The sequence below is a fragment of the Sus scrofa genome, chromosome 2 (genome assembly GCF_054392235.1).
Source record: "Sus scrofa isolate SSC_HxYL_T2T_F1_AM1 chromosome 2, Sscrofa_HxYL_maternal_Yorkshire_Landrace_v2.0, whole genome shotgun sequence".
In the NCBI taxonomy this organism is placed as follows: domain Eukaryota; kingdom Metazoa; phylum Chordata; class Mammalia; order Artiodactyla; family Suidae; genus Sus; species Sus scrofa.
The window spans coordinates 16,650,769-16,678,470 of NC_139384.1; the positions used below are offsets into that span (position 1 = coordinate 16,650,769).

General features: G+C 38.1%; 2 protein-coding genes across 3 annotated transcripts in view; both read left to right on the plus strand.

The window, feature by feature from the left end:
* Positions 1 to 27,702, plus strand: part of LOC110259269 (olfactory receptor 4C46-like) — a 949,087-nt gene that overhangs the window by 590,159 nt on the left and 331,226 nt on the right. Inside the window, exon 1 of one of the 2 annotated variants that reach the window (XR_014836596.1) lies at positions 24,652 to 24,905. The exons of the other annotated variant lie outside the window; for it this stretch is intronic. The gene's annotated coding sequence lies outside the window, so the exon portion shown is untranslated. Of the gene's footprint in view, positions 1 to 24,651; positions 24,906 to 27,702 lie in introns of those variants that run through there. 2 annotated transcript variants of the gene reach the window in all.
* Positions 12,485 to 13,414, plus strand: LOC146405240 (olfactory receptor 4C46-like). Its single transcript, XM_085015222.1, has one exon. It carries the CDS (start codon positions 12,485 to 12,487, stop codon positions 13,412 to 13,414), a length of 930 nt encoding a protein of 309 aa, XP_084871348.1.

Consider the following 27,702-nt stretch of genomic DNA (forward strand, 5'->3'; position numbering starts at 1 on the left):
ATCAACAATGCCAGAATTTGAAGAACAATCCTATGAGGTTGTCACAATATTATCTTTATTTTAAAGGAAAGGGCATCAGTGACTAGAAGTTAAATGACTTGCCCTAGACATGACAATAAAAAAGACAAGATAAATAGAGGAGACTATATTCAAAATCATTGTCTCTTTCTAGCTCTTTGAACTTATTGTCTCTCCAGTGTACATCCAGTTTAGAAATCAGCAATGCCAGAGTTTGGAAAAACCACCACAAATGACCATGCATGATCCATGGCAGTTCTTTTGCTAACCTATGAAATGGAATGTAAATTTGTTGTAACCAATGAACTGGAATGAAATGGAATGTAACATCTGTAACTTATCAAATGTTGATGAGTTCAAGGGTCTATTGGACAAAACCTAGAATTTTGTACACAAAAAACCTAGCACTTTGTATTTGATCATCTCAAATGCTCTTTAAAGATAGGGGAACTGGGGTCCAAGGAGGAAATTGATCAGTAGTAGAAACTGGTCAGTAGTACACAAGAATCCAAGTCTTCTGCTGGCCAAAACTGATTTTATTTTCCCACCATCACATCTTATCTCCCTTCAGATGCCTTAAGACCAGTGTATATAAGGGGAAAAAGAGAATTAACTTTTATGTCCTACATTCAGAAATATTTATCTGAACTCTCAGGAAAAGGACTGTCTGAGGTCAGGGATGCAGAAATGCAGCCATATTGCTGAGACCCCACTGACTGCAGCAGAAATAAGATCTTGTCTTGTTAGACCAACATCCACGAAGGTCTGAATAGAATCAGAATAAAATAGTCCTTGAGCCTGGAGTATAGTAAAGATACCAAACCACAGCAGAAGGTTTTTTTTTTTTTTCTTTCTTTTTCTTTTCTTTCTTTTCTTTTCTTTTCTTTTATTTTATTTTTTTTTTGCTTTGTTAGGGCCACAAACATGGCATATGGAAGTGTCCAGGCTGGGGTCAACTCAGAACTGGGCCTACACCACAGCCCCAGCAACCCCAGATTGGAGCCATGTCTGTGACCTACACTATAGCTTACAGCAATGCGAGATCCTTAACCCTCTGAGTGTGGCCAGGGATCAAACATGCATCTTCATGGATATTAGTCAGGTTCATTACTGATGAACCACAACAGAAAATCCTGCCCCCCTTTTTTTAATGCTATATTTTAATCCATTTCCTTTTTGGGATCTCAGTTTTTGAGCTGAATTCTTCCTTTGAAAAATAGAATCCAAATGCTCTCCTTCTCTCTCCCATGTTGACCTGGAAATTGACTGAGGAATCTGTAAAGCCTAAACCAATTCCTGATTAGCCATAGATAAATCCATATAGAGTAAGGAGAACAAATATTTCTGCAAAATAGCCTAAAACATCTCAAAGTATCTCCCATCAAATACCAGAAAGTTATGCTTTAATGATTTTAACTACAAAACCCTGGAAGAAAATGAAAAGGTGAAAACTGGGTCAAAAATCAGCAATTCTAGGTAACTCACCATGGTGACATCTGTAGCTAAGGAGAATTTCTAATGTATCCAGGAATAAGAAATAACCATTACATTTAAAATCTTATCAAGTGTATTCCTCAAGTCTCCACTGACTGGATAGAGCTACAGGAAGCAGAGAGTATTAAGGTGGCACAAGATTATTTAAATGGACTCAGCAAGTATTTTCAAAGTTCCAATGCTTTGGAAATTCAAGTCAAAGGAAAAGAAACGTCCATGTTGAATTTGAAATCCAAAGTCCCTATGTGCTAATGGAATTTTTCTGATATTTAGCACCTAGGCTGTGGTCATAGAAAAAGGGACACAACTATCTCTATTATTTAATAAGCCCTTCTTACTCAGCTCTCAAAATAAGAAAACAGCTTTTTTAGAAATCTTAGTGGTTAGGGAGACTACCGACAATGTCAAAGGACCCATTTGTCTATCTAAGGTGTTACCCTCTCAGGAATTAATTGTCTTTGGGTTTTTTTTTTTTTTTTTAAGATTTTGCCTTAGAAGAAGGTATTCAGGAGAATCTATCCGTGAACAACACATCTTCACCTGATTTGTTTATTTCCCTGCACTTTAATGTCCTAACAGCCCGCATTCCTGGTTTGGAAAACGATGTGAGAAAGCACTCCTTATATAGGCCCTTGGGTATCATGAACTGAGACATCAAGGATTGCAAAAGCTGTGTGAACAACCCCATGTGGTTTCATCCAGGGGGCATACCCCTGAGAGTTGTTCCTCACTGATTGATGTCACCAAAAGAGGGTGAGGTCCTGAGTCAGTCTCTCAACTCTACTCTAAACACATCAGGGTAAACTCTATCCTTAGGACAGAACCACATGACTTGTCATATTTTCAGGAAGTGTGCTATCTAGAATTGGAGACCAAATTCTAGTGCCAACATTTCTGGTGTAGAAATAGAGAAGATAGATTTTATGCCTTCCCATGGACTTTTTTAGACTTTTAGGGATTCTACTGGCCATTCAATGAAAGAAGTCTACCTGGGGAAACAGAGTTCTTCAAATTTCTTCACACATCAATAATATCCTCAGGACAGTGGAACACATATTGTAGCGAGTATTCTACAGCCTAGAGGAGAGGGTATAAGGCACATGTTATATGAATTGATGAAGCTATTCTATTTAGATATGGGGTTAAGTGGTGAATAAAGAACTGGAAAAAAATAGAAATAATAACACCCTTCATTACTGTGTACTAGGTCCTTTATTCAATCAACAGAGTATATCATTATAATTGATTTTCACATATTGAACCAACTTTGCATTATTGGGATAAATCTCACGCATTCTTGGTCTATAATCTTTCTTAGCATTTGCTCTATTCCCTTTATTATATTTTGTTGAGAATTTTGTGTCTATAAGAGTCATTGGCTATGCATTTCTTGTCTTATATCTTTGTCTAGTTTTGAAATCACGGTTATATTGTTCTTATAGAATGAATGTGGAAGTATTCCCTAGAGTTCTTTTTTTGGAATAGTTTGGATAGGATTGGTGTTAATTCTTCCTTAAATGTTTGATAAATTTTACCAGTGAGTCCTTTTTGGCCTGGGTTTTCCTTTGTAGAAAGTTTTTTTTATTAATAATTCAATCTTTATTTGTTGGAATTATATTCATATAGAATAAAATAAATCTCCCCATTACTTCACACCATACACAGAAAGTAACAAGAAAATTTTTTGAATGAGAAATAAATGTGTTAATGGTAACTAAATTAATAGAAATTCTATTTTGAGGAGTTCCCATTGTGGTGGAGTGGTTAACGAATCTGACTAGGAACCATGAGGTTGCAGGTTCAGTCCCTGGTCTTGCTCAGTGGGTTAAGGATGTGGCTTGGGTCCTGCATTACTGTGGCTCTGGCGTAGGCCAGTGGCTACAGCTCTGATTAGACCCCTAGCCTGGGAACCTCCATATGCCACAGGAGCAGCCCTAGAAAAGGCAAAAAGACAAAAAAAATTCTATTTCGACCTTGAGGCAGACCAGTGTTTTTCAGATATGACACAATAAGCATGAACCCTGAGAAAAATGAAAAGTTAAAATTGGTCAAACCTTGGCTCATCAGGTGAAACTATGTTTAAAAATGAAAATGCCAATAGCAGATATTGACAGAACAGTGTAAATAAACTATGATAGAAAAAAATAAAAATCTTTTAAAAAAATGAAAATGCAAGCCATAGACACAGACTTGGAGAACATTTTACACATGTGCCATTTAACTATATGGCTAAGAACCTGTGTCTAGAATATATAGAATACTTACAACTCAGGAATTAAAAAAAAAACAGCCCATATTTTTAAACTGTGCAAAGAACTTAAACAGTAACATCACAAAAGAAGATACACAAAAGGCCAATAAGAAGATGAAAACTATGTTCAACATCATTAGTGATCACAGAGATACAAATTGAAACTGCATACTACATACCCTCATGCAGAGCTACAATGAAAATAATTAACACTACCAGGTCACAGGGATATGGAATGTCTGATTTCCATATCTTCATATGGCTTCAGATATCTCTCCACATGTTTTTAATGCTGCCCAGAATTCCACAATGATCAGTTCATGAATCCCAGAAGTAACTGTAATCTGGGTTCCTGAACATTTGCATTCCCTTCTAAGAAATATGAAAAACAACTTTTCAATTTTTTTAGATTTTATTGACTTTTTAAATCATTTATTTTTATATATGTATTCTACTGTAGAGCATGGAGACACAGTTACATATACTTGTATACATATTGTTGGTTTACAATGTGGTATTAACTTCTGCTACACAGCAAAGTGATTCAGTTATACATATACACATATCCATTCTCATATAAACTATCACAGAATATTGAGTAGATTTCCCTGTGCTATAGAGCAGGTCCCCATTGACCACCCATTCCATAAGCAATAGATGGATTGGCAGCTTGGGAAAAACAGCGTTTGAGTCAAGAACTTCAAAATGGCTGCCATTAATTTTATGCCATTGCTGATCGAGCTTTCGAGCAGTCATTAGTGGGCATCCAGAAAAAGTTTAATATTCAAGGTAAAATAGAAGCTCTTTCTGTGATACAATTCAATCAGGAAACTACATCACCATTTGAAACTGACAGTGCTACTGCCCTGAACTTAGCCAGAACCCAGGTTGGGACTTGAACCCATGTTCCAGGACTAAAATCCAGCCTAAACACAGATTGGAATTATCCCCACAGCTTTAAATTAGAATCACTCACCCTGCATCTGGACTACTGAGGTTCAGGTTCTTCATGCCTCTGCACAGAAGGAATTCAGCAAGAGACAAAGTAATAGGCAAGAAATAGATTTATTAAGATAGGATGATCATGAGAGATTCAAGCAGGCAGGCAAGGAGTCTCTGCCCCAAGGATTTGGTGGGCTACAGTGTTTTTCACCCAAAGGAGGTGGGGGTTGGAAAAATGCTGCCTCTTTCTCTTTCTTCGAGTAGTAGCTCCTCCTTGGTGTCTGGTCATGGTGCTCATGTAACTAAGCAGATAGGCAGTCCTCAAACTCCTGCCCTTGGTCTGAATCTGAATGCAGACCTCACCCAATGACCTGAGGTTTATCTCATGCCTCCACAAGTCAAGCAAGCCTGCCTTGTTCTGATGGCCTTCTTGAGCAGTTAGTAACTTACACTGATCTCCCAAACTCCCCTAGGTACTCCTCTATATCTACAGTCCTTTTTGGGGGATTTCTATAATCACCTCCATCCCTATCATTTCCATACACTGCAATTTTGCCACCTTGCTGTGCACATGACATTCAGTTTTCTTTTTTTTTTTTAAAGTTATAGCAGTTGTTGAAATAGTTTTTTTTTATTATTATTTTCCCACTGTACAGCAAGGGGGTCAGGTCATCCTTAGATGTATACATTGCAGTTACAGTTTTTTCCCCCACCCTTTCTTCTGTTGCGACATGAGTATCTAGACATAGTTCTCAATGCTATTCAGCAGGATCTCCTTATAAATCTATTCTAGGTTGTGTCTGATAAGCCCAAGCTCCCGATCCCTCCCACTCCCTCCCCCTCCCATCAGGCAACCACAAGTCTCTTCTCCAAGTCCATGATTTTCTTTTCTGAGGAGATGTTCATTTGTGCTGGATATTAGATTCCAGTTATAAGGGATATCATATGGTATTTGTCTTTGTCTTTCTGGCTCATTTCACTCAGGATGAGATTCTCTAGTTCCATCCATGTTGCTGCAAATGGCATGATGTCATCCTTTTTTATGGCTGAGTAGTATTCCATTGTGTATATATACCACCTCTTCCGAATCCAATCATCTGTCGATGGACATTTGGATTGTTTCCATGTCCTGGCTATTGTGAATAGGGCTGCAATGAACATGCGGGTGCATGTGTCTCTTTTAAGTAGAGCTTTGTCCGGATAGATGCCCAAGAGTGGGATTGCGGGGTCATATGGAAGTTCTATGTATAGATTTCTAAGGTATCTCCAAACTGTTCTCCATAGTGGCTGTACCAGTTTACATTCCCACCAGCAGTGCAGGAGGGTTCCCTTTTCTCCACAGCCCCTCCAGCACTTGTTATTTGTGGATTTATTAATGATGGCCATTCTGACTGGTGTGAGGTGGTATCTCATGGTAGTTTTGATTTGCATTTCTCTTCTAATCAGCGATGTTGAGCATTTTTTCATGTGTTTGTTGGCCATCTGTATATCTTCCTTGGAGAAATGTCTATTCAGGTCTTTTGCCCATTTTTCCATTGATTGGTTGGCTTTTTTGCTGTTGAGTTGTATAAGTTGCTTGTATATTCTAGAGATTAAGCCTCTTGATGCCCTTGTCAGTTGCATCATTTGAAACTATTTTCTCCCATTCTGTAAGTTGTCTTTTTGTTTTCTTTTTGGTTTCCTTTGCTGTGCAAAAGCTTTTCAGTTTGATGAGGTCCCATGGGTTTATTTTTGCTCTAATTTCTATTGCTTTGGGAGACTGACCTGAGAAAATATTCATGATGTTGATGTCAGAGAGTGTTTTGCCTATGTTTTCTTCTAGGAGTTTGATGGCGTCCTGTCGTATATTGAAGTCTTTCAGCCATTTGGAGTTTATTTTTGTGCATGGTGTGAGGGTGTGTTCTAGTTTCATTGCTTTGCATACAGCTGCCCAGGTTTCCCAGCAATGCTTGCTGAATAGACTTTCCTTTTCCCATTTGATGTTCCTGCCTCCCTTGTCAAAGATTAATTGACCATAGGTGTCAGGGTTTATTTCCGGATTCTCTATTCTGTTCCATTGGTCTGTCTGTCTGTTTTGATACCAGTACCACACTGTTTTGATGACTGTGGCTTTGTAGTATTTCTTGAAGTCTGGGAGAGTTATGCCTCCTGCTTGGTTTTTGTTTCTCAGGATTGCTTTGGCGATTCTGGGTCTTTTGTGGTTCCATATAAATGTTTGGATTGTTTGTTCTAGTTCTGTGAAAAATGTCATGGGTAATTTGATAGGGATTGCATGGAATCTGTAGATTGCTTTGGGTAGGATGGCCATTTTCACAATATTGATTTTTCCAATCCAGGAACATGGACTATCTTTCCATTTCTTTACATCTTCTTTGATTTCTTTGATTAAAGTTTTATAGTTCTCGGCATATAGGTCCTTTACCTCTTTGGTCAGGTGTATTCCGAGGTATTTGATTTTGTGAGGTACAATTTTAAAAGGTATCGTATTTTTGTATTCCTTTTCTAATGTTTCATTGCTGGTATACAGAAATGCAACTGACTTCTGAATGTTAATCTTATATCCTGCCACTTTGCTGAATTTATTAATCAGTTCAAGGAGTTTTGGGGTTGAGTCCTTAGGGTTTTCTAGGTATAGTATCATATCATCTGCATACAGTGACAGTTTTATCTCTTCTCTTCCTATTTGGATGCCTTTTATTTCTTTTGTTTGTCTAATTGCTCTGGCTAAGACTTCCAAAACTATGTTGAAGAGCAGTGGTGAGAGTGGGCATCCCTGTCTTCTTCCAGATTGGAGTGAGAAGGCTTTCAGTTTTTCCCCATTGAGGATTATATTTGCTGTGGGTTTATCATAAATGGCTTTGATTATATTCAGGAATGTTCCCTCTATACCCACTTTGGCGAGGGTCTTGATCATGAATGGATGTTGAACTTTGTCAAATGCTTTTTCTGCGTCTATTGAGATGATCATATGATTTTTGACTTTTTTTTTTTGTTAATGTGGTGTATGATGCTGATTGATTTGCGTATGTTGAACCATCCTTGTGAACCTGGGATGAACCCAACCTGGTCATGGTGTATAATTTTTTTGATATGTTGTTGGATTCGCTTGGCTAAGATTTTGTTGAGAATTTTTGCATCTATATTCATCAATGATATTGGGCGATAGTTTTCTTTTTTGGTGGTATCTCTGTCTGGTTTTGGAATGAGGGTGATGGTGGCCTCATAGAATGTCTTTGGGAGTATTCCTTCTTCTTCAACCTTTTGAAAGAGTTTAAGGAGGATGGGCACCAATTCCTCTTTATATGTTTGATAAAATTCACCTGTGAAGCCATCTGGTCCTGGACTTTTATTTGTAGGGAGTGATTTGATGACCTCTTCAATTTCATTTCTAGTGATCGGTCTGTTCAGTTGGTCTGTTTCTGCTTGATTCAGTTTTGGCAAGCTGTAAGATTCTAGAAAATTGTCCATTTCTTCCAGATTGTCAAACTTGTTGCCATACAGTTTTTCATAGTATTCTCTTATGGTTTTTTGTATTTCTGCTGTATCCGTTGTGATTTCTCCTTTTTCATTTCTAATTTTGGTTATTTGGGTTCTTTCTCTCCTCTTTTTAGTGAGTCTGGCCAGGGGTTTGTCAATTTTGTTGACCTTTTCAAAGAACCAGCTCTTGGTTTTATTAATTTTCTCTATTGTTTTTTGAGTCTCTAATTTATTGATTTCTCCTTTGATCTTTATAATTTCCTTCCTTCTGCTGACTTTAGGACTTTTTTGTTCTTCTTTTTCTAGTTCATTTAGGTGGAGGGTTAAGTTGTCCATTTGGGATCTTTCTTCTTTTTTGAGAAAGGCCTGTATCACTATAAATTTCCCTCTGAGCACTGCTTTTGCAGCATCCCATAGATTTTGAGAGGTTGTGTCTTCAGTATCATTTGTTTCAAGGTAGTTTTAAATTTCCTTCTTGATTTCCTCATTGACCAATTGGATTTTTAGTAGCATGTTGTTTAGTCTCCATGTAGTAGGTTTTTTCTCATTTCTTTTCCCGTGGTTGATTTCAAATTTCATGGCATTGTGGTCAGAGAAGATACTTGAGATAATTTCTACGCTCCTAAATATGTTGAGATTAGCTTTGTGTCCCAATATGTGGTCGATTCTTGAGAATGTTCCATGAGCATTTGAGAAGAATGTGTATTCTGCTTTTTTTGGATGTAGTATCCTGAAGATATCAATTAAGTCTAACTTTTCTATGGTTTCCTTTAGGATCTCTGTTGCTTTATTGGTTTTCTGTCTAGAGGATCTGTCCATTGATGTGAGGGGGGTATTTAGGTCTCCTGCTATGATTGTATTCCCATCAATTTCTCCCTTTATGTCTGTTAGTATTTGTTGTATGTATCTGGGTGCTCCTGTATTTGGGGCATATATGTTGATGATAGTAACATCCTCTCCTTGGATGGATCCCTTAATCATTAAATAGTGTCCTTCTTTGTCTTTCTTTATGTCTTTTGTTTTAAAGTCTATTTTGTCTGATATGAGCGTTGCGACTCCTGCTTTTCTGTCATGTCTATTGGCGTGAAATATTTTTCCCCACCCTTTTACTTTCAATCTATATGTATCTTTTGTCCGAAGGTGAGTTTCTTGTAGGCAGCATATTGAAGGTTTTTGCCTTTTTATCCACTCAGCCACTCTGTGTCTTTTGATTGGGGCATTCAGCCCATTGACATTTAAGGTGATAATTGATAGATGATTATTTATTGCCATTTGAACCTCGTGTTCCAGTTGATTCTATGGTTCTCCATTCTTCCTTTTTTTTTTTTTTCTTTTTTTGGTTGGATGGTCTCCTGTTATTATCTGCTTGAGTGTTTTTTTTTCATTTTTTGCAAATGCAATATTTGGTTTTGGCTTGTGGTTGCCCTGTTTTTTAAGTATGCTAACCCCTTCCCATAAATGTGTGTTTTAGCCTGATGGTCCTGTAAGTTCAAACACTTCATTACTATATTAAAATTAAGAAGAGAGACATACATATAAACAAAAAGGGTTATTTACCTCCTGACATCCCTTGCCCACATTTTATGGTTTTGATGACTCTTTTTTATTTTTTTCTTTTTAATTTTATTTTGTTTGAAGCATGTTCATGATTAAATCTGTTTGCTGGCTTATTTGAGTGACTTCTCTCTGATTGCAGTTTCCTCAGTCCTAGTTCTTCCTCTTCCTCTTTTTTTTTTTTCTTTTCTTTTTTCTTCCCTTTCCTTCCTTTCTTTTTGGTTTAGAGAAGCCCTTTCAATATTTCCTTTAACCTGGGTTTTGTGTTGCTGTATTCTTTAAGTTTTTGTTTGTTGGGAAAAATGTTTATTTCCCCTTCTATTTTAAATGATATTCTTGCTGGATAGAGTATTCTAGGTTGCATATTTTTTCCTTTGAGCACTTTAAATATCTCTTGCCATTCCCTCCTGGCCTGGAGTGTTTCTGTAGAGAAATCAGCTGATATTCTTATGGGGGTTCCCTTGTAGGTAACATTCTGTTTTTCTCTTGCTGCCTTGAGGATCCTCTCTTTATCACTAACTTTTGCCATTTTTATTATGATGTGTCTTGGTGTGGGTCTGTTTGGGTTCAATTTGTTTGGGGCCCTCTGTGCTTCTTGTATCTTGAATCCAGTATCCTTTAGATTTGGGAAGTTTCCAGCAATAATTTCTTCAAATATATTTTCCATTCCCTTATCTTTTTTTACTCCTTCTGGAATTCCTATTATGCGTAGATTGGCCCACTTTATATTATCCCATAGGTCTCTTATATTGCTTTCCAGTTTTTTGATTCGGTTTTCTGTCTGTTGACCAGATTGAGTGATTTCCATTATTCTATCTTCCATATCACTGATTCGTTCTTCTGCATTATTCATTCTGGTTTTTACTGCCCCTAGTTCAGTTTGCATCTCTGCAAAACATTCAGTTTTCTTAACGGTCCAGGCTTAGATAGAGAAAGGGGCTCTTGGTTAGGTTAGGTTACAAGTGTAGAGATAATCCTCTTCCCATTCAAGAATGGGTGTTTCTGAACAGATCTCTGCAGATACTTGCTTCTAAAACAAACCTTTCCATCAAAGCTGATAATTAATTCCTAGGAGAGAAAGCAGCAGCCATGAGATAAAGTCCCTGAAGCTTATGGAAATCTTTTTAAATGTCTTCTTGACAAGGGCAAGGTGAAAATGAGTTTGATTGCCATTCATCTCTCCAGAACCAGCTTCATCATGGACAGAGTGAACTTTTTGACCTCTACACTATCTGCCTCTTGCTCCACAGAACCAGACCCATTTATTTAAGATCACTTCTTCATAGCCTTTCAAGAGAACCCATTCTAAATGCAAAAATGATCCTGAATGATGTTTCCAACAGAGTTTCTGTGAAGAACTTTTGAAGCTTTAGGAATGGTGGGACGATTTAGGCTTATAAGAACTCTTCCTTTTTGAAACAAGTTTATTGATGTATACTTGACATGCCAAAAACATGGCACATATTCAGCGTATATGATTTCTTAATAATTGTTTATTTGATAGTGAATTATATGAATAAGCTCTTCCCAAGTCTGACATATATTTGATATTTAGAATGACTTATTACAAGAAGCTGCCAGTTTGAAAAAAAATTGGTTTTGACCACCCCAAAACATCAAGACCATCTAAGACAACCAAGGTAAGTTTTTCAATAGTGCTGACCCTAAAGATTGTTCCTTAAAACACACAGGGCTCATTTTTCAATACTTTTCAGGTATAGTGATAGAGGATTTCATCCTCTCTCCAACTGCTGAAAAGATCATTTACAATTAATAATAACCTTAATTTCACAGTTGAAAATTTTGAGGCTCATAGAAATAAAGCCAGTGATAAGACCCACCTCTCTGATATCAGACACCATATTCTGCCATTAGATACCTCATCATTCAACTATTATAGGTAGTCTACTCCTGGGGTTCCTGTGTTTGCTTTCTACCCCTTTACTGGACTTCAGGCATTTCATCCAAGACTCACAAAGGTCTTTAGTAGAATAACATCCAAGATTCCTCTTATTCAAATTCCTATCCATCCTTTCACTCATATTCTTGACAACCTTCCATGGCTCCTCATTTCCTAGATACTAAAGCAAAAATTCTGCAGCTGTGCAATGATAAATCTTTATGCCCAACTTCTACCTGCTTTTCAGAGTTGGGTACCAATATGTGTGCTGTGTGCTATGTACTATGTCAAATTAAACTCAGTCCTTCGTGATGATGAAATGTACACAGGTGGCCTCCTGAGAGTGTGTTTAGAAAAGTTACTTATATCTATAGTCTTAAGAAAGACTTTATCTGGGAGATAATTTAAATAATCTTTATGAACTCACAATCTTTATTTCCAACACACACAAATATACACACACACACACTAAAAGAATTCAAGACTTGGGAGTTCCTGTTGTGGCAGAGTGGAAGGGAATCTTGAGGATGCGGGTTTGATCCCTGGCCCTGCTCAGTGGGTTAAGAATCTGGTGTTGCCATGAGCTGTGATGTAGGTCACAGACATGGCTTGGAGCTGGCATTGCTGTGGCATTGGCTGGCAGCTGCAGATCCAATATTACCCCTAGACTGGGAACTTCCATATGCCACAGGTACAGCCCTAAAAAACAAACAAAGAAAAAGAATCCAAGACTTAATAGAATTTAGAGATTTAATATATGGTATAATGGGAAGTGTACCAAAGTCAAGGTGGCATTCATAAAAATGGTTTTCTTTTCAGGTAATGCAATTAACCATCATACGAAATACATGGAGAATAGGAACAATGTGACAGATTTTGTTCTCCTGGGGCTCACACAGAATCCCGAGATGCAGAAACTCATATCTGCTGTGCTTTTTGTCATCTATATTATCACTATGGTAGGAAATGTGCTCATCGTGATCACCATCACTGCCAGCCCATCCCTGGGGTCCCCCATGTACTTTTTCCTGGCCCACCTCTCCTTCATTGATGCCTGCTATTCCTCTGTCAGTACCCCCAAAATGATTATAGATTCACTCCATGGAAAGAAGACCATCCTGTTTGAGGAGTGTATGACCCAAATCTTTGGGGAACATTTCTTTGGAGGTGCTGAGGTCATCCTGCTGACTGTGATGGCCTATGACCGCTATGTGGCCATCTGCAAGCCTTTGCACTACATGACCATCATGAATCAGCGAGTGTGTGGCCTGCTGTTGGGAGTGTCGTGGGTGGGAGGCTGTCTTCATGCAACCATACAGATCCTCTTCATCTCCAGATTACCCTTCTGTGGTCCTAACGTCATAGATCACTTTATGTGTGATCTGAACCCTTTGCTGGATCTTGCCTGCACTGATACCCACACTCTGGGGCTCTTTGTTGCTGCCAACAGTGGTCTCATCTGTCTTTTAAACTTCCTTCTCCTGCTGGTCTCCTATGTGGTCATTCTGCGCTCCCTAAAGACCTATAGCTTGGAGGCAAGGCACAAAGCCCTCTCCACCTGCATCTCCCACATCACAGTGGTTGTCTTATTCTTTGTGCCTTGTATATTTGTGTACCTGAGACCTGCAGGTACTTTATCAATTGACAAAGCAGTTGCTTTATTCTACACTACCATAACCCTCATGTTAAATCCCTTAATCTATACCTTGAGAAATGCCCAGATGAAAAATGCCAGTAGGAAATTGTGTGGCAGGAAAGCTATCTTAGGTGACAAATAAAGATGACTTGGGCCCAACATTGATTTACCTGAGGCTATGGCCAATAGACTGTCTCAGCAAGGAATATTTACGGGATAAAGAAATCAACTAACTGTTAGGAATCATAGCCCCTGCACTGAGTGGTGCAGAAATAGGTACAAGAAAATAACACAATGTGGGGCCACTCTTTTCATATTTAGAAAATTCTACCAAAATGGGATTTTGTTTTACTAGATTCAAGCAGATACCTGGATTCATAAGCTTGCCTTCTAATAACAAATTAAATAACAAATTAAATTTTCCGTTATTGGGCAGCATTCTCTGTAATAATCCAAGGAAGTATACAGTTACTATTGTTATTTTTCAAGTGAGAAAACTAGTATCAAGGGGAAGATATCAAAAAAGATACACTGGAGAGCCAGGAAACTGACTGATTTCCTACCTCATGCCCTCAAGTGTCAAGCAATGATGATAGCAAAGTCATATAACTATACTAGTTATCATTTATTGAGACAGGGCCTGTGCTGAACACAATGTACATATTCATTTATTATCTCTCACTAAAAATTGAGTGATCTTTCTGTAATAACTGTGCTTGTGTGAGTGCCTGTAACATTAGAGTAAGTAACTATTTGGGGGCTATAAAAGCATTGGCCCTACTTATCTCTGAGGGTGAGATATTGAAGGTTATATACACCATCTCCACATTACCTTGTAGGCTTCAGGACCATCATGTATTGCTCATATCACCCATGCTATGTAGGTAACACATCAGAAAGAGTAATGATTCAAAAAAATGGTTTCATATCAGAAAGGGATTTAAATATAAACTACTTGCCTGCAACATAACAATCGTTTCTACAAGGTAGCAAAATAGCAGGCGCATGATCAATATTAAATGAATGAGTCAAAGTACAAAGGAAAATGAATGACTTCAATAATTTTAAAAAAATGCAAAAATGTAGTCCTGAAGGCCAGGGCATTATTTCCTACTTTTGCCTGATTCAACTCTAGGGACAATTTTGGCTATACCTCTTGGGGGAACTATAGTTTGTTTTTGTTACTGCTTACACTGAAGAGGAGGTAAAAGAGACTGAAATTACAATTCTCAGCATATGAGTAAGTAGTTTAGCTTGATATGCTCCCTGTCCTCAGCAAGATTTCATTATCTTCTTAATAGGAGCTGTTTCTGTTATATTTTCTCAATGTGATTACTTTTTAGAACCATTTCATCATTAAAAGCTATTTGTAAAAATACACATCTCTGTCTACATACAAACAATTTCAGGATAAATACATTCCTTTTTTTCCCTTTTGTCATTAATTCATTAATGACAAATATTAAATATTAAATGACAAATATTAAATATTTCTGAGCACAAGGAATGTATCAGACATGTTGCTGGGCTTCAGTGGTGAATAAAAAGAGATCTGGATTCTGCCTTCAAAGAGCTTAGGAACCATTGAAAAACTCCCAGGAGGGAGTAGAAAATTACAGCACAGTGTTATAAATGATAAAACAATGAAGCACAGGGAACTATGAAACCATGTTGGAGGGACGCACATCAGGGAAAGATTTCTGGATGAAAAGGCACCAAAAATGGGACACAATGGATGAAAAGGAGTAAGATGGCAAAGTGAAGAGGCATGAGGCTGGAAGAGAGAGTCCTATAAGATGGAATTGAAGTAGCAATGTACAATTGAATTATGTGTTTCTGATACTCAGAAAGATATGTCAGAGAAATGTAGAAATCTCGAGCATATTAGATGGCAGTTAGGAGTTCGTGTCATGGCTCAATGGTTAGCAAATCCGACTAGGAACCATGAGGTTGTGGGTTTGATCCCTGGCCTTGCTCAGTGGGTTAAGGATCCAGGATTGCCATGAGGTGTGTTGTAGGTTGCAGATGTGGCTCAGATCCTGAGTTGCTGTGGTTCTGGCATAGGCCAGCAGCTACAGCTCCAATTGGACCCCTAGCCAGGGAACCTCCATATGCCATGGGTGTGGCCCTGAAAAGACAAGAGATGAAAAAAAGAAAAAGAAACAAAAAGATGGCAATAAAGCCAAAAGAGTGGAAGACATCACCTATAGAAGGTGTAATTCAGTGGTCTCTCAAAAGGTCATAGCCATTTTGACATGTCTAAGAAAACAAACAAAAAAAATTGATCCTAAAATAGAACTCCTAAAAATGTCAATTGCTATATTACTAGGAATTCACTAGGATGCCAAATTCACAAAATAAAAATAGGCTACAAAAAAAAATCAACCCTGTATCAGAGTTTTTGTCTGCAAATCTACAAATTGAGTGTTAATGGGTAAATGTCCTTAATTTCTCCAAAACAACTTTCAGTTTTATAGCATCCAAATGGGAACTAAAATATGAGAATAAAATGAATACATTTTGATATGCAAAGGCTCAAGAAGTTTTACCAGTCAAGCATTGTGAATAAGAAATATACCTCAGTAGAACACAAGCAAACTACATTTAGCACCTCCAAAAGATTATACACCATGACCAAGGATGCAAGATTTCTTTAAAATATGTGAATCAATCAATGTGGTAAACCACTTCACAGAAGGAAATATAAAAAGAAACGCAACATAATCATGTCAATAGATACAGAAAAAGCATTTAAGCACAACAACCATTCATGAAAAAATCTCAACAAAATAGATTTTGAAGGAAGTTTCCTTAACACAATAAAAACCATTAATGAAAAGCCCACAACTAATATGGTAACCAATGAGAGAAAACTGTCAACTTTTCCTCTAACACCCAGTGAAAAGTAAGGATGACCATTCTCATCATGTCTATTCAACATAGTATGAGAAGTACTAGGAGTTCCCAGTGTGGCTCAGCCAGTTAAGGACTTGACATTGTCTCTTTGAGGATGCAGGTGCTATCTCTGGCCTGACTCTGTGTGTTAAGGATCCAGCATTGCCACAAGTGACAGCATAAGGCACAAATGCGGTTCAGGTCTCTTGTTGCTGTGGCTGTGGTGTAGGCCAGAGCTGCAGCTCCAATTCAACCCCTGGCCCAGGAACAACCATATGCTGCAGGTGTGGCTGTAAAAACAAACAAAAAAGTACTAGCAAAAGCAATCAGAAAAGAAAAAGAACTAATAGGCATCCAAATGGAAAGTCTGAGATGACATGATTTTATATATATTTAAAACATAAAAAAACTCTAAAAACTAATACACGTATCCAGTACAGATGTAGAATAAATATCAAAATACAAAAATTGTTTGTATCTCTTTACAGCAAACTATATGAAAAGGAAATCAGAAAAAATACCCCTTTTATGAGAATATCAAAAAGAAGTAAATACTTTGGAAGAAATTTAAACAGTGAGCTGAAAGTCTTCTACACTAAAAACTGTAAGACATTAAAGAAAGAAATTGAAAAAGACATAAATAAATGGAAAAGAAATAAATGGAAAATAAATTTTCCAAGAAAAATATTTATTGGATCATGAGAACTAATACTGTTAAAACAGCCATACTACCCAAGACCATCTAAGATACAATGAAGTTCATATCAAACTTCCAGGACATATTGCACAGAATTAGAATATACTGTCCTAAAATACATATGGAACCACCAGAGACCCTGAGTTGCCAAAGCAATGCTGAGAAAGAAGAATAAACATGGAGACATCTCACTTCCAAATTTCAAATTATATTTCAAAGCTATAGTAATCACAAAAGGATGGTACTGGCGTAAAATAGACGCCCAAAACAACAGAACAGAATTGAGATCCCATAAATAAACCCTTGCCTATACAGTTACCTAATATTTGACAAGGTGCCAAGACACCTCAATGGGGAATAAATAGACTTTTCAGTAAATAGTGATAGGTAAAGTTATATTCACGTGAAAAAGAATGAAACTGGACCTGTATTTTATACTGTGTACAAAAATCAACACAAAGAGGAACAAGACGTAAATGTAAAACCTGAAACTGTAACAATGCCAGAAGAAAACATAGAGTAAAAGCTTATTGACATTGGTCTGCATAATGATTCTTGACTATGACACCAAAAGCTCAGGCAAAAAATGTAAAACTAAACAAGCGAGACTACTTGTTTATCAAACAATTTTTTTTTAATTTTTTGAAGAAAAAAGAAACATTAAAGAAACAATCAGGAATTCGCTCATGGTGCAGTGAGTTAAGGACCCAGCATTGTCACTGAAGCAGCTTGGGTCACTGCTGTTGTGGAGGTTCAATCCCTGGGCCAGGAATGTCCACATGCCACAGGTGTGGGAATAAAAAAATAAAAGCAACAACCAAAATGTGAAAAGGCAAGCAAAACAATGGGAGCAAATGTTTGCAACCTTTAGATCTGATGATGGGTTAAAAGCCAAAATATATAAGAAAATCATACAACTCAATAGCAATAAAAAGTAAATAATCCAATTTTTAATTGGGTAAAGGAATGAATAGATAATTTTTGAAAGAATATATCAGAATGGCTAAGAGGCATGTAAAAAGGTGCAGAACGTTATTAATTATCAGGGACGTGCAAATCAAAACCACAATGAATATAACCTCACACCTGTTAGGGGGGTCAGAATCTCTGGGGCTTTGTGGAATCTATTTGTAACCCCTTGTTATTAGTCCTTTCTTTTTATTTTTTTTTTGAAAGTCCTAGTGACGGAAATCAGAGAAGCAAAAGAAATAAAAGGAATACAAATTGGAAAAGAAATAAAACTAGCACTCTTTGCAGATGACATGATACTATACCTAGAAAATCCTAAAGACACCGCCAGAAAACTATTAGGGCTCATCAATGAATTTGGTAAAGTCTCAGGATAAAAAGCTTCTATAGCTTTTCTATCACAAATCCCCAGCCTATCTCCCCGTCCCCACCTGTCTCCTTTGGAAAACATATGTTTGTCAAAGTCTGTGAGTCAATAGCTGCTCTGCAAAGAAGTTCATTGCATCCTTTTTGAGAGTCCACATAGAAGTGATAGCATATGACATTGGTGTCTGGTACAAAATTAAGCCACAGTAATCAATTGCTTTTCCATATACTAACACTGAAAGATCAGAAAGAGAAATTAGGGAAACCATCCCATTTTACATTGCATCAGAAAGAATAAAATACCTAGGAGTAAACCTACCAAAAGGGACAAAAGACCTGTACTTTGAAAACTAGAACATGCTCATGAAAGAAATCGAAGACACAATAGATGGAAAAATACACCATGCACTTGGATTGGGATAATCAATATAGTCAAAATAACAATTCTACCTAAGGCCATCTACAGATTCTATGCAATCCCTATCAAATTACCAATGACATTCTTTACAGAACTAGACAAAATATTTTAAATTATATGATGGAGGATAATGTGAGAAAAAATGTATATATATATTATATATGTGTATATATATGTATGTATGACTGGGTGACTTTGCTATACAGCAGAAATGGACAGAACATTTTAAGTCAACTATAAAGAATTTTTAATAATTTTAAAAATAAATGAAATTTGTATGGAAACACAAAAGACCTCAAATAGCCAAAGCAATACTGAAAAGAAAAAAACAGAACAGGAGGAATCAGGCTCCCTGATCTCACACTTTACTACAAAGCTACAGTCATCAAAACTGTATAGTACCAGCACAAAAACAGAAATAGAGATCCATGGAACAGGAGAGAAAGCCCAGAAATAAACCCAAGCACCTATGGACAACTGACCTATGACAAAGGGGGCAAAAATATACAGTGCAGGAAAGATAATCTCTTCAAAATGTCGTGCTGGGAAAACTGGACAATGACATGATGTAAAGGAATGAAAATAGAACATTTTCTAATACCATACACAAAAATAGCCTCAACATGGATTAAAGACCTAAATGTAAGGCCAGATACTCTAAAACTCCTAGAGAAAAATATAGGCAGAGCAGCTCTTTGACATAAATCACAGCAACATCTTTTTTGACCCACCTCCTAGAATAAAGACACACACACACACACACACACACATACACACACACACACAAGAGTGGGACTTATTAAATTCAAAAGTTTCTGCACAGCAAAGGAAGCAATTTAAAAAATGAAAAGACAACCCACAGAATTGGAGAAAATTTTTGCAAGTGACTCAACTGACTAAATATAATCTCCAAAATATACAAAAACTCATACAACTCAAGAACAAAAAAACAAACAAATAATCAGAAAATGGGCAGAAGACCTAAATCCACATTTCTCCAAAGAAGACATACAGATGGCCAGCAGGCACATGAAAAATGCTCCACATCACTAATTATTAGAGAAAGGCAATCAAAACAACAGTGGGGTACCATCTCACACAAGTTAGAGTGGCCATCATTAACAAGTCAACAAACAACAAGTGCTGGAGTGGATGTGGAGTTAACGGAACCCTGCTTTGCTGTTGGTGGGAATGTAAATTGGTACAACCACTATGGAAAATGGTATGGAAATCCCTCAGAAAACTAAATCTAGAGCTACCATATGACCCAGAAATCCCATTCCTGGGCATCTATCCAAACACAATTTTCATTGAATAAGATACATGCACCCATATGTTCACAGCGGCACTATTCACAATAGCCAAGACATGGAAACAGCTTCAATGCTCATCAAGAGAAAATGGATTAAGAAGGTGTGGTACATCTCTACAATGGAATACTACTCAGCCATAAACTAGGACAAAATAAATGCCATTGGTATCAACATGTATGGAACTAGAGACTCTCATACGAAGTGAAGTAAGTCAGAAACAGAAAGACAGACAATATAGAATATCACTTACACGTGGAGTCTAAAACATGGCACAAATGATCTACCTACAAAGCAGAAACAGATCATGGACATGGAGGACACACTTGTGGTTGCTGTTGGGGGTAGCGGGAGTGGTATGGATTGGGAATCTGGGGTTAGCAGATGAAAACTTGCATTTGTAGGGGATGGGCAATGGGATCCTGCTGTAGAGCACAGGGAACTATACCAATCACTTGTGATGGATCAGGCTGGAAGATAATGTGACATATATATATATATATATATATATATATATATATGTATATATATATATATATGTGTGTGTGTGTGTCACTTTTCTATACAGCAGAAATTGGCAAAACATTGTAAATCAAGTATAACAAAAAAATTTAAATATATATATCAAGATAGCATTTTTATTTCCTTTGGCCATATACCCAGAAATGGGATTGTTGAATCATATGATAGTTTGATTTTTAATTTTTCAGGAATATACAGTCTGCTTTCTACACTTGTTATACTAATTTACATTCCCACCAGCATAAGAGTTCCCTTTCCTCCACATCCCCACAAACACTTGTCTTTGTCTTTTTGATCATGGCCATTCTATTGATTCTTTTTCTAGGTACAATTAGTTTCCTAATGAGTCTAATATCCTGTGCAAATACTCTTAATTATGTTTATTGAGTTATCTCAGAAATTGAATCTTTCAAATTCAAATTTTTTAAAAGTTATTTTATTTTTGAATTTGAGAACATAATATCTAAATTTCCCCTCTAACTTAAGCATACTTATCTCTGCCCCTTAAAGATTCTTTTGAACTCTGATGAATAGTCTTTTTTTTTCTTCATCTCTACCTGGCATATGGAAGTTCCAAAGCCAGGGATTGAACTGCACTTCTGCTGACTCTGGTGGATCCTTAAGCCACTGCACCACAGTGAGAACTCCTCCGGCCAGTATTTTTTAACAGCCTTCATAGATCAATCTAAGGCTTCAATGTATTTGTTTCAAGTTACGTTATTTCTTCATTTCTAAAATATATTCGGCTCCACATAAGCAGAGGGGATATCTGCCTACAAGATGTTAATTGCTAATTTAAGAGTGGTGGTATGTCTATATTTGGTCTGATCTGTGATAGAGTTTTGTATATGTGTGAATACAATTTTTTTAGTCACTTTTGTTTGCAACAGAAACTCACAATTCCACATTAACATTCTTGCCTGTGAGCATCTTATAGACACCAGAAAAAGTTTCAGCCTGGTGCTCTATGTTGTTCTACTGTGCTTTATCCAAGTGAAGATTTGTGAGCCAGCTGCCATCCAATTTTACACAGATACAGGTGTAGTAGATAGAAAACCAAAATTATACAAGTCTGATTCTGAGATATGGTTGCTGTATCTCTGGATAAATCCTTTAGATTCCTGGGGCTTCTGTTATCCCCTGTGCAAAATAAGAAAGCTTTCATTTGACTCTCATCTATAATATTAAACACTATTTCTACTGTGCAATCAAATCAATTCTTTCAGCTTAGAATAGTCATCAAATGCAGAAAAGGAGTCAGAGACAAAGGAAACAAAAGCAGTAAAAGATACTCCTGGAGATACATCAAGACCTGTTTGATCTGCAAGGAATGAAAGGGAAATTTCATCTTCAAACTGTGTTTGAGGATTCCCCAGGATTGCTTTGCCTTGCTATTTTAAACATTCTTCTGTTAATGTAAATAAATAAGGGGGGAGGAATGGAAAGAAAGAAACAACTCTGCTCTTAATCTCACCACTCTCATATTTATTAAGGGATTCTTCACCATCTGGTGGAAGTTTAAACACTCTAGGGAGGTCACTGCAACGTACGTGTGAAAAGGGCTTTGGGACATAGTTTTGCTTAAAGGAGCTCAGAAGTGACTCTTCAAACCAAGCTATAGATGTTAACGATTCCTTTAGTTCTGGGCTGGGGGTACAATTTCACAGTGTCTTCGGGAAGCATCAGGAATTGTGTCCACCTGAGACACAGTCCAAAGGTCCATCAAGTTCAAGCTCAGGGCTTACAGTCCCTACTGAACTCTGGGCTCTCCTCTACCCTTCACACCAATGTTGGGCCGGGCTTTTCCAGCTTATGGGAAACTACAGGGCTGTGTTTCCTCAGATCTGTGTGTCAGATATGGGATTAGTCTCATTATATTACTGGCTTCTCTTATATAGGAAAACTATTGATAGCAAGAATAATGATAATAATAATAATAACTCAAATTCACACTCAAACACATTCCCCTGTTTTACATGCTCATTCCCCTTTTGTTTTTCCTCCTGAACTAAACAAAAAAACAAAAAAAAAAAACAAAACTATTCCCCACTGAGACATCCCTCCCATTTAAGAGGGCTCAAATTGTAGCAGTTTTGACAACTGTGAATTATGTTTCTTGGTTCTCATCTGGAAGAAACTGGGCATTTAAACACAAGCCTAGCAACTGTGCCTCCATTGTCCATTCTCTAATGTCCATGAGAAAGTTGTGTTTCTCTGTGAATCAGGACCCATCTCAGAGAATAGCTTCCTCCATTTCTGAGCATGTCAACCTGATAACACCTCACTTTCCTTTGAAATTATGGCATATCCTTACCCAAAATTGGGAATATACTCTCTCGTAGTCTTGTATGGTTGCACTTCATTATCTTATCATCATCTGTAAAACTATACTTTCCCCTCATTTCTGAGGACAGTATCTTGCAATTATATTACAAGTATTCAAAATATTGATATTTGATTAAATTCTCTTCTTTCACAAACCTTTCATATTATTTTTAGAAGAAAAAATATCCCACCAGTATTGCCCAGGGCTCGAGTTTTGCTTTATTTTTCTCCCCTTCCTGTGATAATTTGGGTATGCTTTTCCAAAATAAAGTTAAGAGTGATGCCTTAAGAATTCTTTGTAAATTATTAATTTCAGTGAATCTCTGACCCACGCACCTCAAAGTTTGGTCGAAGTCGTGTCTTTGATGCTCCCAGTCTGCCTCTCGCCAGCTGAAACCTGCCACTTCACAGTGCTATTGGCAACAGATGCTGTTTCCTCGACTTCTTGTTGGGTCACTTTAAAGAGAATGATATAAAAGCTTAATGACTCTGGGGAAAGCCCAAAGTCATTAACCCAAAGTCTCCCTCCATAATCAGAACCACTTCAGAGAACTGACAGATTTAATTTCCAGGTGACTTTTCAGTTTGTTTAAAAAAAAGTAAAAAAAAAAAAAATCAACTTACTAAATTTGAAAACCAATTAATAGTTGCACCTGGAATCATAACACTAATCCAAAGCTCTTCAGTAAACATCTTCAGTAAACAGAGGTATGTAATTGTTTTTGATTGTCTTGTGCACTTGAATAATGTGCATATATAATTACATATATTTCACACAATTTGCTTGATGTGTAATATAGCATATATATTACAAAGATCTCTTTTTGGAGGTATTTATTGAATTTTAATTGTCCTGCTTTTTTAGAAGTTCCATTTGACTGGAACAGAGTGGATTCCATAGTACTATTGGGGTTCACTGTGTTTCATAGAGTCTCTGCTGATTTCTGGAAAAACTGGCGGCAAAAAGTTCACTTCTAGCCCATACCTGGAATGAAACATAGTGCAGGCTTTCTTTTTTTTTTTTTTTTTTCACTTTTTGATTGTACCCCATTAAGGTCGACTCTTGACCACTAATATTCTTTCTTATCCCTTTCACATTCCTACCCTTTCCTGTCCCCTCATTAATGCTTTATTTTCTGTCTCCTCCCTGCCTTGCCCTCCCCTCCTTCTTCCTTTGTAATACAATGTCCAAAAAGAAACTGGTTCATACTTTGAGAGGGAATTTATGAGCTGTCCACTGCAGATGCTTTCCTGATTTCATTGGGCCTTCTAATAGAGACTACGCTTTCCTTTTCCAAACCATCTAAACAGCTAGGCAAGAGAAAGGTAGATTCGGCTCCCCTTTACCCCTGCTTAAAAGCTTCTATGGTGCTATTATGACCAACTCTTTGAGTCAGGTTCGGATCAAAAGCAAAGGGAAGCTTTGTTCTTCTTCTTATTATTATTATTAATAGTTCTTTTTAAGGCTGCACCCCTGCCACATATGGAAGTTCCCAGGTTGGGGGTGGAATTGGAGCTGCAGCTGCCAGTCTATGCCACAGCTGCAACAACTCAGGACCCCAGCCTCATCTGTGACCCACACCACAGCTCGAGGCAACACAGGATCTGTAAACCACTGAGCGAGGCCAAGGATGGAACAGGCCTCCTCAAGGATACTAGTTGGGTTGGTTCCTGCTGAGTCACAACTGGAACTCTGGAAGCCATTTTCTTTGATCAAAGAACAGAAACGCACCAGCTGGTTCTCTAGAGCACATGCTCTCCTAAACAGACAGGCGGTGGGCGGGGTTCTCATGGAGGGGGAGGGAAGTGGGCCAGGTTTTCTTCATTGGGGAGGGGAGGAGGCCGAGTTCTCATCAGCGTGGGTGTGGGGGTGCAGTGTTCTCATGAGGCCAGCACAGCTGAGCAGCTCACGCTCCAGGCCTCAGTGCTGCAGCACAATTGCAGGGCCCCTTCGCTCTCTTGAATTGCGGTGTCATACCCAGGGCTTCAGCACAAGGTTGCTGGGCTGAGGTGTGGCAAGGCCATTTCACAGGAGGAACTCTGGTCCAAAGCACCAGGTGCCAGGGCTCCCTGCACAGTACTCTGCTCTTGGGCAAGGAAAACAGGAGTGAGCACAAAGGCAACAAAAAAGGTGAGCCTGCATTTTATTAGCAGATTCTGTTTTCATTTCTCAATAGTTGTTAATGGGCTTTGCTGGTGACACAACCTCTCTGCCTTCTGTCCTACTCCTCATCCTTAAGGGGTGCTGAGGGGCAAAGGTCCATTTTCTGTAACATCTTCCTGCTGATTTCCAGGAGTGTCATTGCCACACCTAAGGAGCAGAACTTTGCCTCCACTGCCTTTAGATGTGTGTGTTTGTTACCAGGCTTCAGCCCTAAGCGTTGGTCTCTATTTTTCTAGCCTTTTGAAGAGAAAGGATGTCAGATACTTGGAAACATGAAGCTATCTCAGTCTTTGGCCTGTTGGCAAGTGTGCCTTGATGTGGAAACCCACCGCTGGGGCCTGAATCTCCCTGGTTCCACTTGTGTTATTCTTTGGAAGAGACGCTTCAGGTCAGAGAGAGGTTTCCACAAGCAGTCTAGGGGATCCATTGGAACCACACCCCAGGGTGTTTTTCTGGAGGTTGGGACTGGGATTCCCTTCTTCACTGGGATCTGATGTCCCCATGGAGTGATCCTGGGCAACTTGAGGCAGAATGGGAGGTTAGGCTCACCGAGTGGGGTTGTTCCACTTAGGGGTGAGCTGCTGGTTGCCCATGGTTTTAGGTGTATCCCGGCTCCTGGCCATAAGGAGTGTAGGGCCAAGTGGGTGGCTGCAGGCAACATCTAATTAAAATACTCTGTGAGGGCTTTCCTGGTTTCTTCTACCTGGAAGGCATACTTGGGTTGAGTCCCCATGGGTGGTTAGTCCAGATTCCTGTGCCAACTGGTTGACTTGGAGGGCAACAGCCAGAGGTGGACTTGGAGAAGGGCTCCAAGCCTAGTGCTTGATGTTCTACTATAATAGAGTTAATAGAGCTTGCACTGAGATTTCCATTGGGAATACTCCCTAAGTGGTATTATAGCAGTCCATGGCCATATGCAACCATCCATGTGTTTGTTGCATGGGTCAGACCAGCTAATTAAATAGCACAATTATGGGGAACTGGAATCCTTCAAATCTTTTATAGTTGCTTTTATCTTTGAAATTCATTTTAAAATATGATTTTAATTTTCTAATTTGTGATGTAGGGGCCCTTCTTATAGAACAATTTACATGAGTTTTTTTCAGATGCTGCATATACATATATTCCAATGATATATTTGAAGAATAGGGAATTAATCATAAGAGAGATTCACTGACTTGCTACACCTACTCAGAGACAGTCTTGCACCAAAACTGAATTTATGATGTGGCCTTCAGAAGCCTTCCCTCTGGCTGGAAGATTATGATATTATTTCAGGTGACAGATTAGATATTGCCGTCAATCATTCTCAAGAAGTTTTGAGTATTCATTCCCCTTTCCTCAACACATGGTCCCAAACTGATCCCTTGTCAACCTCTCCTCTCTCCCAGGAAGCCCATGCATCTTCCTGTAATTTGCTATAACCCATAATCCTGTCCAAGCTCCATGGAAATGGCAACCTGTGGAGGCTTCCAAAATATTGGGCCTCAGGTTCCCTTTCCAAATCCAGAATATCTTTACCAGAGTTAAGTTCTTCCCACCAAATAAATCAAACCGTTTCAAGGTCCATTCCTCCAAAGTGTTTTCCCAGCTCTCACAAGTTCATCTTATTGAAGTCCTGCAGATACATTGGGGGTGTAGGCTATTTCCTTTCATATTCAGAGCTTTACCTGTGTTATGCTGAACTTTGATTCTATGTATTGGTCTGGATCTAATGAAGGTTGTGGCATCTGATGTTGAGCAGGGAACATGTGTCCTTTGAGAATCCTGTTTCAGGTGAAGTCATTGCTCATTCTCCAGTCAAGGGAACACTTATTTTGGAGCAAGGGTAAAGGAAGGACTCTGCCAGTCCAAAGGTTCAGAGAATTTAAAGGTTCAAGGTCTCAGCTTTTCTCACCTTGAGACACCTCAGACACATGGAACTACAGTAGCACCTAGGACTTTTGTCCCTGATGGGTAGCCCTGTGCTTGGCTGCTGGATCAGATGCCATGTTGTAGTTCACATGGAACTATTTTATAGATTGGAGGCAGGTGACCTTTCTCAAGCTACATGCTGTTTGTTTCCCGCTAACCCAATTACTGCGTCTTTGTGTATGACTCAGAAATTAAATTGTAGAATACAATGTTGATCATTTGAAATTTTAATCATTATAAGTAGGGATTTAAAGTCACTGTAATATACTAATTATTAATAAAACATTGAAGTGTTTTCCATTTAGGGGGAAGAAGTGTTTTATTAATTTTCATTTATTTATTTAGTTAGTTATGTATTTTTTTCTGCTGTACAACATGGGGAGCAAGTTATACATACATGTACACAACTTTTTCCTCCCATTGTTGTGTTGCAATGTCAGTATCTAGACATTAGGTCCTTACCTAATATCTTTGTAAATCCATTCCAGGACCAACAGTTTGCATCTGTTAACCCCACCCTCCCAATCCCTCCCACTCCCTCTTTCTCCCCCTGGGGCAGACACAAGTCTATTTTAAAGTCCATGAGTTTCTTTTCTGTGGAAACCTTCATTTGTGCTGTATATTAAATTACAGTTAAAAGTGATATCATATGTTATTGGACTTTCTCTGACTTATTTCAGTATGAAAATGAGTGAACTAGTTTCATCTCTGTTGCTGCAAATGGCATTATGTGGTTCATTTTTATGGATGAGTAGTATTCTATTGTGTACATATAACACATCTTCCTACTCCAGTCATCTTTCGATGGACATTTGGGTTGTTTCCGTGTCTTGGCTATTGTGAATAGTGC